The sequence below is a fragment of the Chaetodon trifascialis genome, chromosome 21 (assembly GCF_039877785.1).
Source record: "Chaetodon trifascialis isolate fChaTrf1 chromosome 21, fChaTrf1.hap1, whole genome shotgun sequence".
NCBI classification, from domain to species: Eukaryota; Metazoa; Chordata; class Actinopteri; order Chaetodontiformes; family Chaetodontidae; genus Chaetodon; species Chaetodon trifascialis.
Genome location: NC_092076.1, coordinates 13,001,068 through 13,013,714, shown reverse-complemented (window position 1 = coordinate 13,013,714; position 12,647 = coordinate 13,001,068). Strand labels below are relative to the sequence as shown.

Below are 12,647 nucleotides of genomic sequence, written 5' to 3'. Positions count from 1 at the left end.
CTACGTTTGCCAAAAAATTGCATTTATTAGACTAGACAGTGACTGCATCTGTGGAATGAAAATGAGTATCTACAAACAGCAGGATTGATTGTACACTAGTTATCCAATGGTACACTGAGGCCTGTGGTGTGCTAATGCTGTCGGCAGCACATTATCTTTCCACTCTGAGGAGGCAATGTACTAATGCTAGCAGACAGGCTTGAGGTTAAGTGTGGCCAGGGGCCCCTTAGAGAGGTGCCAAGAGAGAGCTGGTGGCCCCATAAGCTCTGGACGAACAGAGCTCTCTTACCCCCTTTGCGCAACACAGCTAGCCATTGTGCTGGGCTGAAAAAGCACATTAGCCGCTGAGAAAAGGGCTTTCCCTCTGAAACCCCCTTGGACAACAAGCAAAGCTCTGCTTGATAATTCAATCACTCTCCGAGCTGCGCGGGGCAGACCTGCACAACCTCTCAGAACCTTTCCTCGGCTCTCCACTTTCCTTCCCTCCCTCGTCTCCTCCATTAGGTAACTGCCCTATATTTTACAGATGCCGTCATCCCCACCGCTTATCAAAGGACAATAGAGGAATGATTCCTGTGAGAGAGTCATTGACATTTGAATGTATGCGTCAGTGTGAATTATGGCTGTGCGCAATGGGTGCTGCAAAAAGGGCATAAGCAGATAGAAATAAGTGTGTGTGCATGTGTGTGTGTGTGTGTGCATGGGGAGGAAAGAAGAGATAAAAGGAAGGAGAAGGGGGTCAGTGCGAGAGTGGGTTGAAGGAAAGGATAGGGAAGCCGTAGAGAAGGAGAGAAAAAAGGGGGTTGTTCTTATCGCTTTACCCTTGTCTTGACTTCCTTGCGGGGCCTTTGAAGAGAGCAGAAATAAAGATACTTGCGCTGGCACATCAGAGAGAGATTTAGATTATGCCAGTGTTTACCCAACTGAGTGCTGCATGGCTGCTGGCGACAGCCTGCTGGTTTTGAAGTTGCTATGGCCCAACTACAGCTTAAAGCACTCGCTGCTCAAAATATAACACCCATGCTGCAGAGGAAGGCTTTCTCTCTGTCCTCGTGTGTCAGTTTCCAGTGTGTGTGTGTGTGTGTGTGTGTGTGTGTGCATGCGTGCATCTGTACACGTGTGTGCATATACATATGTGCCAGTTGGTGTGAATGTTTATGGGAGATAGCATGTGTCCTTGTATTTCTAATAGAGTGTGAGATGCATTCTGCCTTTCTGTGTGCACAAGTGTGTCAAGTGTGTCAAGTGTGTGTGTGTGTGTGTGTGTGTGTGTGCGTGTGTGTGTGTGTGTGTGTGTGTGTGTGTGTGTGTGTGTGTGTGTGTGTGTGTGTGTGTGTGTGTGCGTGTGTGTGTGTGTGTGTGTGTGTGTGTGTGTGTGTGTGTGTGTGTGTGTGTGTGTATGTGCAGCGCTCTGAAAATGGAGCCATCCATCGGATTATGGGTAGACAGCTCTTTGAAAAGGAGGGCCCGTATTTGCATAAGCGGCCATGGAAGGGAAAAAAAACGAATCGAAAGAAAGACAGAATGAGAGGGCAAGAGATAGAGAAAGAAAGAGAGAGGAAAAGAAAAAGAGGGTGGGGGAGCTGGGGGAGTGGACCACACTCGTCAAGCTGCTCCGGGATAAGTCTTGTGGCTAGGATCAAGTATTCTGGGCAGGGATTTGGCCCCAGGTCCCCTCAAAGCAAATGGAAAATAACAAAAGGCTGTGAGTAAATAGGTGGCAAGGTAATGATAGCTCTGTCAAGTCCTAAGGTGGAGAAAGGGAGGGTGGGAGGAAAGGGGGGCACTAGAGAATGAGAGAGAAAGAGGTGTGGGGAATGATGAGTGGCACGGGGGGATGATCAGGTCTGACTAAAGAAAAATGAGAGTGGAAAGGAGATGAGCGGACAGGGAAGGATGGATCAGGTAAGGAAAGAGGACAAACCCCACGGAAAGAGCAGTGATGGAGCAGGGGAAGAAAAATGGGACTGGGGAGATGAGAGGGAGAGAACAACAGATGTGCAGAGGCTAAAAAAAAGGGACTGAGGAAGATATGAGGGAAGGCCAGAGGGCCAAAGGAGAGGGTGATGGGTTTTCTGGTGGGAGCCCCTTTTGGCGAAGCTGGCTGTTTTTTTGGCACATGATGCTGGCACAGGACACGGGCGCTGCCAAAGCTAGTGCGCATGTTTGTGTGAGTGCATGCGTGTGTGTGTGTCTGTGCATGTGCGTGTGCCTCAGGCTCTCACTTCTGTCACATCTGCACACAGGAGGAAACCTGCATATCTGCATCTCTATCCCTCTCTGATTCTCTGTCGCTCTCATCTTTTTTGCTTTCCTTTTCTTTAGCAATGAACATATTCCAGGCTTTGGACGAACTGTGGAATATTAATGTTCCTGTCTGCAGATAAGGCTGCCCTCCTATACAGCAGCTACTTATAGCAATATACCCTTAAAATGCTATAAAGGCAGTGCCGAGACAATGCTTTCTTGGTGCTGTCTTTATGTAAATTTATTTTGTCTACATTCTGTATCTACCCGCAGTTTTTCTACGACTTGTTACATGTGAATGAAAGACATGCTGTGTGATATTTGACTGTGCAACCAAAACACGTGCAAATAAAGCAAGTGTTATATATCTACAATGTATCAACCTTCTTGGAATCATTTTATAATCTGAATACAAAGAATAGAACTCTTCAACTACTTCAAGGATCTCAAAGTAAGATCAATTACTTCTTTGAAAAAGTAAGAATAGGACAGTCCTTGTGCTCATTTTTCAGCCTCCCAGAGCTCTGCAGTTAATTAACAAGGTCATTAAGCTGGGGTGAATGAGTGCTATGCTGCCATGCTAGATGTGTTTTACACGCCATGTTTAATAAGCCTGCATCCTTGCCATCAGAGTATTGGCACCCCTAAAATGGCTTTCCAATAATGACAACCAGCTCCCATAGGTACTGTTTCAGCGAGTCTGTGTGTATGCATGTGTGTGTGTGTGTGTGTTTCTGAAGTGGCTAAATGGCTAAATGGTACCTGGCGGTCTGATAGAAAAAGCGCTCCAGTCAATAGCTTGCGTGTTTGTGTCGTATCCACACACTTTGGATTGTTGCCAAACGGGAGCACACCGCAAGTGTTTCTCACTGTCATTATCCTTATCCCTACCACACAAGCCGTGTGTGCGTGTGAAAGTGTGTGTACAGTGCATGTGAAAGTTTGTGTGTGTGTGTTTGCCACCCATGGAGTGTACTGACATGCCCCCTTGATTCCTGCAGACCACCAGGGCAGAGAGGAACCACCTGTCTGTCCAGAAACCAGCACACACACACACACAAACACGCACTTTACCCAACATTACCATATCCATATTTACTCATGGTCAGTGCATTCCACCATGGGCTGCTTAATGGGATAGGTGATACACACACACAAGCTTCCGTGAGGTCTGAAAATACCCTTTCATATTCCTCCTTCTGGCCCAAAAGTACATTCATAAATGCCATAAAAGCCCCCTAATAAGTCAGAAGAGATGGCGCTCGTGCGTGTTAGCCATCCTAGGAAACGCTCATGCACCGAGCAATTACTGTAGCTGCTGAAACAAGAGCGCTCTGTGGGGAAAAGCCAATTAGTCTGCGGTGGCAGCAGGTAGCAAGCTGGCTCCATTCATTATGATCCCTCATAACACTGTGCTAATGTAATAGCATGGTGTTAGAGCTGGTGACATAGAGCAGAAGGCTTTAATGATTATAACGGGATCAATAGTTGGGGTGTTATTGCCTGATACTTCCATATTCATGCTGGCATGCAGAGCAAAGGATTTAATCAAAAACACTAATGAAAGCTGTGCACGTGTATGTGCCAGTGTGCGTGTGATGAGAGCATTCTTTTGGATGTGGAGGTCTGGCTGTGTTCAATGTAGCGGCGTGCACATTTGCCAGTGTGTGAGCGTGATCAATCAATGGTGATAATATTCAGTTAAGTAATAAAGCTGCAGGCAATAAATGTAATATCAATATCTGCAACTGATCTGCTCCGGTGCGTAACCTAACCTGATGATTTTCAGATAATGTGATGTGAAGACGTAACCCGGGAGGCAAGAGCTGGAGAGACAGAGAGAGAGAGAGAGAGAGAGAGAGAGAGAGAGAGAGAGAGAGAGAGAGAGAGGAGAGAGAGAGAGAGAGAGAGAGAGAGAGAGAGAGAGAGAGTGTTGTTGTCCTTGATTAACCCTTCTGCTCTGCTTGGTCCAAATAATTGGTCTATTGTGGTTTGCTAACAGAGGCAGAGGAGCTGGACAGCTCTAAGGACAGCATGGAGGAGGAGGAGGACGAGGAGGAGGAGGATGAGTGTGGACAGAGGAAAGAGACCAGAAAGAAGAAGAAAGGCATGGTTTTGATGGCAGATAAGTTCAACATTAAAACAAAAGGGCAAGGCCTGTTTACTCAACATGATCCGCTCTGGGAACACCCTTTTCCATCTGCAGTTTACACCTGTATCTTATGCACATACTTAGACTGAACAGAAACAAATAAATACAGGGTTTTATGCAACACTCCTCCAATCCACAAGGAACAACATGGGCAGCATTTTGTGCAGAAAAAAAAAATCCACTCTACCAAAAATGGTACTCTACCAATACAAATCATGCCGACAAACAATCTCAATATAAAGATGTATGCTACTGCCTTGTGTAAAGGCAGACTGTGTAAAGGCAAGAGAGTTTAATGGAAAAGTGTCCTTCAACGCAGTTATGAATGAAGATTTTAATCAAAACTGTACACACAATTGAGTGTTGCTAAGACTCATCCATCCATTATCTATACCGCCTATCCCTTTCGGGGTTGCGGGGGGCTGGAGCCTATCCCAGCTACAATGGGCGAGAGGCGGGGTACACCCTGAACCGGTCGCCAGCCGATTGCAGGGCCACATGCAATGACAAACAAATATTCACACTCACACCTACGGACAATTTAGAGTCATCAATTAACCTAATGAGCATGAATTTGGTCTGTGGGAGGAAGGAAGCCAGTACCCGGAGAGAACCCACGCATGCACGGGAAGAACATGCAAACTTCACACAGAGAGGCCCCGCCTGACCCGGGGATTGAACTGGCAACCTTCTTGCTGTGAGGCACGCGCACTACCTGCTGCGCCACCGTGCAGCCCCGCTAAGACTGCAATGTAGAATGTAAATGTGCACTCTTTAAAACACAGAGGACAGACAGGAGAGAGGAGATGGGAACAGCTATGGAGAAGGAGAAGCTTTATATTCAAGATCATACTTGCCTTCATAGAGGAGGCGACCTTTGTGTTGGTCAAGTGGAGTATAAGTACAGCTGCCACATCAATTGCCAATGCCAATTTAATATAGACTCCTCAATCAAACATGTATTATGTGGAAGATCTGCGTAGCAGCAACAAAAGTATGCGCAGCCACCCGGAGAGATGATGAGTTCAGCAGGGATTTTAAGGAAAGAAACAAGGCAAAAACTTTCGCATCAAATTAAAAACTGGATTCAGAACTATGAAAAACAACAGACAGACAATATAAGAACAATTGCAGGCACAAATTATGTCTTGCCAAAGCCAAAATTAGAGCTCAGTAAAAGAGCACTGTCTTATCAAAGGTGGAATGAACTGCCTGAGACAGGGGCAACGGTTTGAAGGGTTTGAAATTATCTTAAGTTAATGTGTGTGAGACAACAGAAATATGTAGTGAATGATGATATAAGGATATAGGGATATTAGATATAAGGTGGGTTTGCTGCTGTGTGCAGAGCTGTCTGTTGTTTATGCTTTAATGTGACTGTGTGCTGCACAATGTATGGGACTAATTGTGGGTTTTAAGTGCTTTTCTTGTACTAAGAGCCCTTGCCTCTGTTCGTATCTATTGAAGAGATGCTTTTATGTTTGAGGACTCTTGGTCAAATGGCCCACTTGGGCCAAAAGAGGGCAAATTTAAAACCCAAATTAAATCGAAACTATCTTAAATAGGGAAAACTAACAATCTCCACAAGGACGAACTGCATGTTTCACTCTGTGTAGCGTCATCACATACAGTCATGTGCATTTAGACAACAATGAAATCCATTAAGTCCAAAACACTCCACTCTTGCCGCCAGTCTGACATCCTGTAAATCCCTCTCGTTCAAGCTCCAAACAAACTGACTCTCTCTCCTCCCTCCGTCGGCACTGGCTCTCTGTCTGTCCCTCTCTTGTCTTTCCTGTGTGTGTAGGTGTGTGTGTGAAAGTGAGAGAAATGAAAAGGAAAAAAAAAGGTGTTTGAGCGAGAGGGAAGGAGAGAGAGTAGTGATCTGCCAGAGAAAGGGGTTAGGAGGAGGAAGAGAAAAGGCTGAAGGTGGTGTGTTTGTGTAACAGTGTGTATAAGCATAAAGAAGGAGACACGTGTGTTTCTGATCCTGTGTGTGTGTATGCGTGTGAGCATGTGTGAATTGTGCCTGCAGTTATCTGCATGCAAGGAGGAGCAGGAGTGAGAGAAAGTGAGCCAGCATGAAGGGCAAAGATTGTGTTTATGTTGAAAAGTGTGTGTGCGTGTGTGCTCGTCAGGAAGCTGTGGTGTCCCTGGCTCTCCAGTGTTTACAGACAGGAAATGTTTATCCAAGGCAAAAGGGAAGGAACCTTGCCGCCCCGCATGGCAAACACTGGGAGAGTGGCCCGAAACACACGCAGACATTCAGCAACACACACATGATTGCAACAGTGTAAAAAAGAGGAATCTGACGGGAGCGAGGAGGGGTATCTGGTATAGGGGAAGTGGGAGTGACTGGGCTGGGCACTAACTGTTCTTCACTTCCCTCCACGCTGGCTGCCAACACAAACTCCAGCAGATAGAAAGTCAATACGCTGACCCCCTCTGAACCTGTGAGAGCGAGGCCGCGGTCTGACAGGCCTGTCCACACCAATACACACAAACCGACCGTATGCCTGCATCACCAGCTGTATTCCTTTAGTTCACACTTCTGCTGCTGCCACAGCCGTTCAATTGATTATTGAGCTGCTTGTCAATGTTCCTCAGTCTGCTGTGAGGTGCAGGGACTGTACGAGTGTCAAATTCAACTGAATATCTAAGCTTTGTGTGGTGTGTGGTTTACATATTACACACACAAAAAAAAAACTAAATTTCTTAAGTCCTTCACATCTTCTTTTCTTAAAAATAAAATAAAATTTGCCAGTGCAGTGAGATCATTTCTATTGCTTCCCAATGCGAATTAAAACATTGTTTATTCAAGTGCTGCAAATCTGTTTTGCAAGATGCTCCAGAAAATTGGTAAAACAAGTTGATCTGTGTTGAAAATATCTCATTGCACTGGCAGATTTTTACCCACTTCACAGGGAGATTTTGTTACAATGCAAAACACATGTCGACAATGCAAAGCATGATGTATTGTAATAGACTGAACTGTATATGCACCAGCACATAGAGGAGCTGCAATAAACTCAACCTTATTCTGAATGCAGCCACTGTACATAGTGTTTTTATATGATGGCACTCTCACTTTGAAGAAAAGGAGCTTTCAAAACTTTTAAAAAGGACTTTTTGAGTGAAGGCTCTGAATACTTCTTCCACCAGCATTGTTAAACAGATGTTTTTGTGTATAAATCAGCTCTCTACCGAACAGCTTCTCTTTGCTTATGAAAAAGTACTTTTCACCTAGTTTGACTTCAATAAGCAACTTTGCAAGTCAGTTCTGAAGCTTCTGATGGATTGTATAAAAGAGCTGTGGCATGAAGGCTGGCTACGATGATAACTTTTGAGAGATTTATTTCAGGAGCACTTGCCAAATTTGTGTTCCCCAAATAAACAATACTCCTTTCTGGCTGTCCTGCCGCACTTCCTTGTGATCTACTCTGACATTTCCATGTGTGTGTGTATGAGTGTGCTGATGTGTGTGGGCTTGTAAATTAAGGACAGCGCTGGAGGCAACGTGGGTGTGTGGGTGGGTGTGTGTCTGTGTGTGTGGTTTGCTTCTCTGTTTACCAACACACACATCTTTCAAATAAGAATGATCTAAACAGGATGAGATGAAAGAGTCCTTTTTACCAGCAGACTCACAGGCACAAGCATATGTACACACACGCAGTAGGGGAGCTACACAGGAAAAGGCGTGCTACAGCTGCACAGGTAAACCAGGACACACACAAAGGAAAGTAAATCTTCCTTTCCCCGCCTCCTGTCACTCAATAACCAACCTGCACAATAGCCAGAGCATGGCACAGTCCCACATCTGAAACATGAACCAGTATAAAGCAAGCAAAAACAGTAAAGTTGAAAGTTTACTCACTGGCTGGTGAGGGGGTGCTGTACCCACTGAGAGGCAGTCCTGGCAGGGCTGGAGGTGACAGGCTCCCCAGCATGTGGGGGAAGAAGTAGGAGTAGGTGGGCATGGGGAAGCCATTGAGGTGGGTGCCTGGCACCGGGTTGCCCTTCCCAGCCATGATGGCTCAAGTCCACCTCCAGTCACAAACAGACCTCACTGGAAAAACCACCTTAGCAAGATCTAATGAAAAGAGGAGTCAGTGTGGATCCCTGCACTGATTTAATCCCTCATAGGGACACTGCACGTGGTAGATATTCCAAAAGACTGCCAAGCGAAGTTTGCAAAAAAAAAAAAAGAAAAGAAAAAGAAAATCTCCTTATGTTTTGGAAACAGGTGCTGGTCTCTGTCAAACAGCTGCTGTAGATTTCACCAAGACACAAATCCAGTCGGTTTATTGAACGTGTGTGTTACTAATGAAACAAAGATAAAAAGAACCACAGGGCAGAAGCATAAAAGAGGACCATGGAGAGTTTTATCCGTCCTGTCTGTGGTATTGTGAAACAAGCTGAAAGGCTTTATTTGCGAGAGGCGTTGGGGGAGCTCGAAACTCGCATGGCCATCGCTTATCTTGAAGATGAAGGGGGCGAAAGAGACAGAAGGCAAGTTGAGTCAGGAACAGGTGGCTTTGATGACTGCGGTCAGGAGTGGTGATAGTGGTGATAGGGGTGCTAGTGGTTGTGATGCTTCCAAAAGAGCGTAGATTCACTCTTCCACTGCAGAGCGCTCCTGGGGAATGCGCAGATCACATGATGCCAAGACAAAGCTCTTCTCCTTGGCCGGGCCTCCTCTTTGCAGTCAAACAACCTCTGCCTATGAAGAAAAAAAAAAACAGAGAGAGAGAGAGAGAGAGAGAGAGAGAGAGAGAGAGAGAGAGAGAGAGAGAGATCCGTTTAGTGCCCCAATGACAAGGTAAAGAGATCGTTTCCCTTTGTACTCTAGTGCTCAAGCAAAACAGTTCTTTTCTTTTGACACTAATTAATGGTAATGTCTCATCTGAAATGTTACAAAAACACCCCCTCCGCCTTAATTATCTAATGGAGTGTTAAAACTGCAAAGAGAGCAGTGGGTGTGTGATGTCTCCTCGCAGCTTTGTGTGCTCATACGCACGCTCATTAACAGTGACAGACTACAAATACTGCGGGAGACGAGCCAACACATAAATGAAGAGAGCAACACAAAAGAAAACTTTGCTAATTACGCCAGTTGCAGAAGATCGGCCTTGGTGAGAACCAAGACGCCGATTTGGGGCCACTCGAGATTTCTGCTGCAGAGTTTAACTCCACATTAAGAGCAAGACGTGTACTAACAGACCTGTAACCACTGCAGAAAGCATGAGCACCCACAAGGGCACTGACAATTATACACCAAGAAAACACAATTATCATAAAATGACACACCAGCACCACAATACATACAAGAATAAGGGAGACGCTCTTCTTCAATACAGCTTGTCACATGAGCATAACCTATTTTTTACTGTAATGACCCTTTTATGAGTCAGTGGATGTAATGCACAGCAGTAAAAGTAAAATCATTGCAACACAGAGAGACAGAGACTGCACTTAGAAAGCAGGAGGAATGTGTCTTTGCATGAACAGTGTTGCTCAGGAATGTGGCAGTATTGCATGAATCACACCAGGACATCATGGATGAACTCCCGTAAAGAGAGAGGGGTCAAGTCAGACATGTTTGTGCGCCTGTTCCCACTTGAATGATGCACATAAAGCACCGGGATATGACAGGCGACATGCAGGCGGGGCAGCTTCAGTGCTCCTCGGCATAGATTCTACAAATCCTTTATCAGTCACATTTTTTTAACACACAACATACGAAGTTATGGAGGGGAAACTGCACACGCCATGCATATGTGAAACTTTTTCTCCGCCTTTTTTCCTTCCTCCGCGGCGGACCAGGAGCGGTGGCCTGCCAGCTGACTGGCGCCCAGGGACCAGTTCCTTGTTGTCACTGTTGGTCAGGTTGTGATCTTCTTGCATGTTTTTAGTGGGGGTATTTTTATGGAGGATACCCCAGGTGAGCACAGGGAGAACATGCAAACCCCACACATGCAAACTCCACACAGAAAGGCCCCTTTAGCAGGCACTAAAGGCATGGTGGAGGACACACCATGAGCACCCACAGCGGGATTCGAACCAGGACCTTCTAGCTGTGAGGCGACAGTGTTACCACCTGTTCCACCGTGCCACCTCAAGAGTTGAGAACTATGAAGGCACAGGATGCCCCTGGTTACTCAGGTATTCCCTTTATTTGTTGCATATCTGTACATGTGACAATGCTCATCTGCGGGGGTGCAGAATCGCTGGTCCACATCAACATCCTCACTGAAGATGGACTGCAAACTGTACTTTTAAAAAACAACACCAGGCCTCCTGGCGGCTTGCTGTGCACTGGTGATGCAGCTGTACTTTGAATCCTCCTGCAGGACATCTCTCATGTCGAGCTTCCCTATCACTTTTCTCTCTCTGATGTCTTAAAACTGAAACATCTTCAAAGATGTCTGATTCTTTGGTGGCGTGACTCTTTGTCTCTGCAGGAGCACCGTATAACAGAACAGCATAACATCCTTTGGCGTCACTGTCAGAAAGTTGTTCTCAGTGATTCCATAGGGGCTCATGTGTGTGTCACTGTATTCCTACATGAAGGAAATATTAGTAATTATTTAAGAGAACAACAGTAAGAATGTTGTTTGCGTGGTTGTGTGAGTGTGTACAGAGCAGGTAGTGTATGTGGAGCCCTGATGTATCGCTTAATCAGATGGAGAGCTGATTTTATGGGTCTGGTCTTCTATTAGCCGTCTTATTTTTATTGATTGTTGCCAAAGTGCTCTGTTGTCACCCTGTCATGGTGAGTTGGTGTGTGTGTGGTATTCAGGGGTTGTGGACTGGAGGGTGCGCATGTATTAGGACAAAAAGCTTCAACAGCATTTCTTTAAAGCCCAGGGGAGATGGATATACTTTTATTTGCTTTTAAAGCCTCTTTCGCCACTAAGAAGCCACATATTAAACCCAAAGAGAGTTAAGAGTTAAGGTAACATACCAGCAATGGCCTGTAAGGTTATTTCCTCTTCTATAATACAGAGTACCACACAACCATTACCATTATGAAATGTTGCCTAGATACATTCTACATTGCACATTGGTTTGATCATGTAAAATGCATCAGAACTGTCAAAAATACACACTAAAGTGATGTAAAGCCATATATATTTTAATGCAACACCCAGAGGCCACAGACGCTGAACTGGGTCTTTCAATGAGGACCTACAACTCACTGGGACACGAGGAGAACCCACAGGCTGGAAATGGGCTACTTCCTTCACCATTATCATTACAGCGTCTAGTGAGGGCACCATAAGAGGCCATGATAAGCGACATCAAACATAACAATGCACTTACACCCGCAGCAACTTTTTGGTGGTGCACCCACACCTAATTGTTTTTACTGATGTCACAGTAAAAAGACAGCGATATTATTGTTTACTACAAAAGAAGTGGCTGCAGCACAACCATCTTTTCTTGTATTTTTGAGTAGAAAGGAGCAGAGGAGTAGTTCCTAAAGTCAGTCCAAGTTTCTACTCACATGACTTTAGAATTAAATTAGAAACTGAGACAAATCCTTCAGATGTAAAGTAGAATATCAGGGTTGGAATATTAATTTTCTTTAATTGGTGCTATTAATATATTAATATCACTTAATATGTTTGAAAGTGGTCCGATTCATTCTTTTCTTTACCTATGTTTTTCCTCATAAGTGTATGTATAAGTTAAAATTACATCTTTGCATGGGACCGTTTCATCCAAGTGTCTGGAGCTGAGAGCAGACAAACTCTTTCTGATGCATGTAAACAATGTCTAACTGGTGCAGCTGCAGCATTTCAAACACATTATACAATCAGTAGCCCTTTTTGCAGTCATCCACGCATTCACACAGACACACACACACACATGCAAACACACACCGACACACGACAGAGTGTGGACAGAAGCAGAACGTAACTGAGCAATTGTATAACCTCTCTGCTAGCTGTATGGACAAAACACATACACACAATCAGGAGCACAAACATCAGACACACACAGCTAAATGAGGAATCAAGGCACCACTGAGGGCCTGTATAATCTGCTGTGAAAACTGCACACGCAAAACCAAAGCAGGGTAAATCTGCTGACATGCACTCCACATCCTTCCGTCTGTCAATGTACACAAACCAATCACAATTCTCACAAACAGCTGTGTCCTCTGATCCCACACTGGATCGGGTAGGCTGATATCCTTGAGTATGTATTGTGTGTGTGTGTGTGTGTGTGTGTGTGTGTGTGT

General features: G+C 45.1%; 1 protein-coding gene across 1 annotated transcript in view; it reads right to left on the bottom strand.

Annotated features, from left to right (window-relative positions):
• The window catches only part of raraa (retinoic acid receptor, alpha a), a 74,267-nt gene extending 65,148 nt beyond the window's left edge, over positions 1-9,119 (bottom strand). Inside the window, exon 1 of the mRNA XM_070989860.1 lies at positions 8,274-9,119. Within this exon, the coding sequence (XP_070845961.1) occupies positions 8,274-8,427 (154 nt within the window). The 5' untranslated portion in view covers positions 8,428-9,119. The remainder of the gene's footprint in view (positions 1-8,273) is intronic.
• Between the last annotated feature and the right edge of the window lie 3,528 nt (positions 9,120-12,647).